The sequence below is a fragment of the Otolemur garnettii genome, unplaced genomic scaffold, assembly GCF_000181295.1.
Source record: "Otolemur garnettii isolate 467f Iridium unplaced genomic scaffold, OtoGar3 scaffold00479, whole genome shotgun sequence".
NCBI classification, from domain to species: Eukaryota; Metazoa; Chordata; class Mammalia; order Primates; family Galagidae; genus Otolemur; species Otolemur garnettii.
Window position 1 is genome coordinate 28,800 of NW_003852874.1, and position 1,398 is coordinate 30,197.

At 52.0% G+C, this 1,398-nt stretch overlaps 1 protein-coding gene across 1 annotated transcript in view; it reads left to right on the forward strand.

Annotated features, from left to right (window-relative positions):
• Positions 1 to 1,398, forward strand: part of LOC100940491 (canalicular multispecific organic anion transporter 2-like) — a 28,521-nt gene that overhangs the window by 9,111 nt on the left and 18,012 nt on the right. The window contains exons 9-10 of the mRNA XM_023509152.1: positions 388 to 530; positions 616 to 792. Of these exons, the coding sequence (XP_023364920.1) occupies positions 388 to 530; positions 616 to 792 (320 nt within the window). The remainder of the gene's footprint in view (positions 1 to 387; positions 531 to 615; positions 793 to 1,398) is intronic.

Below are 1,398 nucleotides of genomic sequence, written 5' to 3' on the forward strand. Positions count from 1 at the left end.
TTTTTTTTTTTTTGAGATAGAGAGTCTCACTTTGTCACCTTTGGTAGAGTGCCTTGGTGTCACTCTTGGACTTAAGAGATTCTCTTGCCTCAGCCTCCTAAGTAGCTGAGACTACAGGTGCCTGCCACAATGCCCAGCTATTTTTTTTGTTGCAGTTGTCATTGTTGTTTAGCAGGTCGGGGCTGTGTTTGAACCTGCCAACCCTAGTGTATGTGGCTGGCACCCTAACCACTGAGCTACAGGCACCAAGCCACCCCCAGAGTCTTTGACCAGAATCAGGAAGAGCCTCAGCTTGCCAGGGCGGTATCTGGAAGGGAGGAGGGCCTGGGTCTCCATTGGAAGGCTGGGAACAAAAACACTGATCCCCACCTCTGACTGGACTCTTGGGGTTCCTTGCCCCCAGACTAGACTTCCAGGTCCCAAAAGGGGCACTGGTGGCCGTGGTGGGGCCTGTGGGCTGTGGGAAGTCCTCCCTGGTATCTGCCCTGCTGGGAGAGATGGAGAAGCTGGAAGGCAAGGTGCACGTGAAGGTGAGAGTGGTCGGGGCTTCTGGGCAGGGCATGGGGCTCAGCCATGCCTCGGGCATGCCCCAAGGTAAACTCCTCCTGTGGCCAGGGCTCCGTGGCCTACGTGCCCCAGCAGGCGTGGATCCAGAACTGCACTCTTCAGGAAAATGTGCTGTTTGGCCAAGCCCTGGACCCCAAGCGCTACCAACAGACTCTGGAGGCCTGTGCTTTGCTGGCTGACCTGGAGATGCTGCCTGCTGGAGACCAGACAGAGATTGGAGAGAAGGTACAGGGCCCCCTCCCATCCCTGAGAAGCACATACTGCCTCCCTCCTCAACCCAGCCACGGCCATATGTTCATTCATTCATTCACACATTTACATAACATTATGCCCAGCTCTGTGCCAAGCACTGGGGAAACTGATCTATCACCTGCTTAACTTGTGAACAGGTAAGGGCCACAGACTGCCCTGGGGCCAGGCAGAAGGCTTCTGCAGGATACAGGGAGGGCCCTGGGGGGATTTTGCTCAAGGAAGAGCATCATTTTTGAGCTGAACCTTAACAAGGAAGAGGAGTTCATTATAATCTATTCACTCATTCATCTGATTTTTATTAAGTGCCTACTGTTTTATACGCTAGGCAATATACACAGCAGTGAATATGCCAGGGTAAGAAATCTCTGCCTCTGTATAGGTCACATTCTCTCTCTCTCTCTCTCTTTTTTTAGAGACAGATTCTCATTTTGTTGCCCTCAGTAGAGTGCCTTGGCGTCACAGCTCACAGCACCCTCAAACTCTTGAACTCTTGGGTTTAAGTGATTCTTTTGCCTCAGCCTCCCAAATAGCTGGGACTGTAGGTGCCTGCCACAACACCCAGCTATTTTTATTTTATTT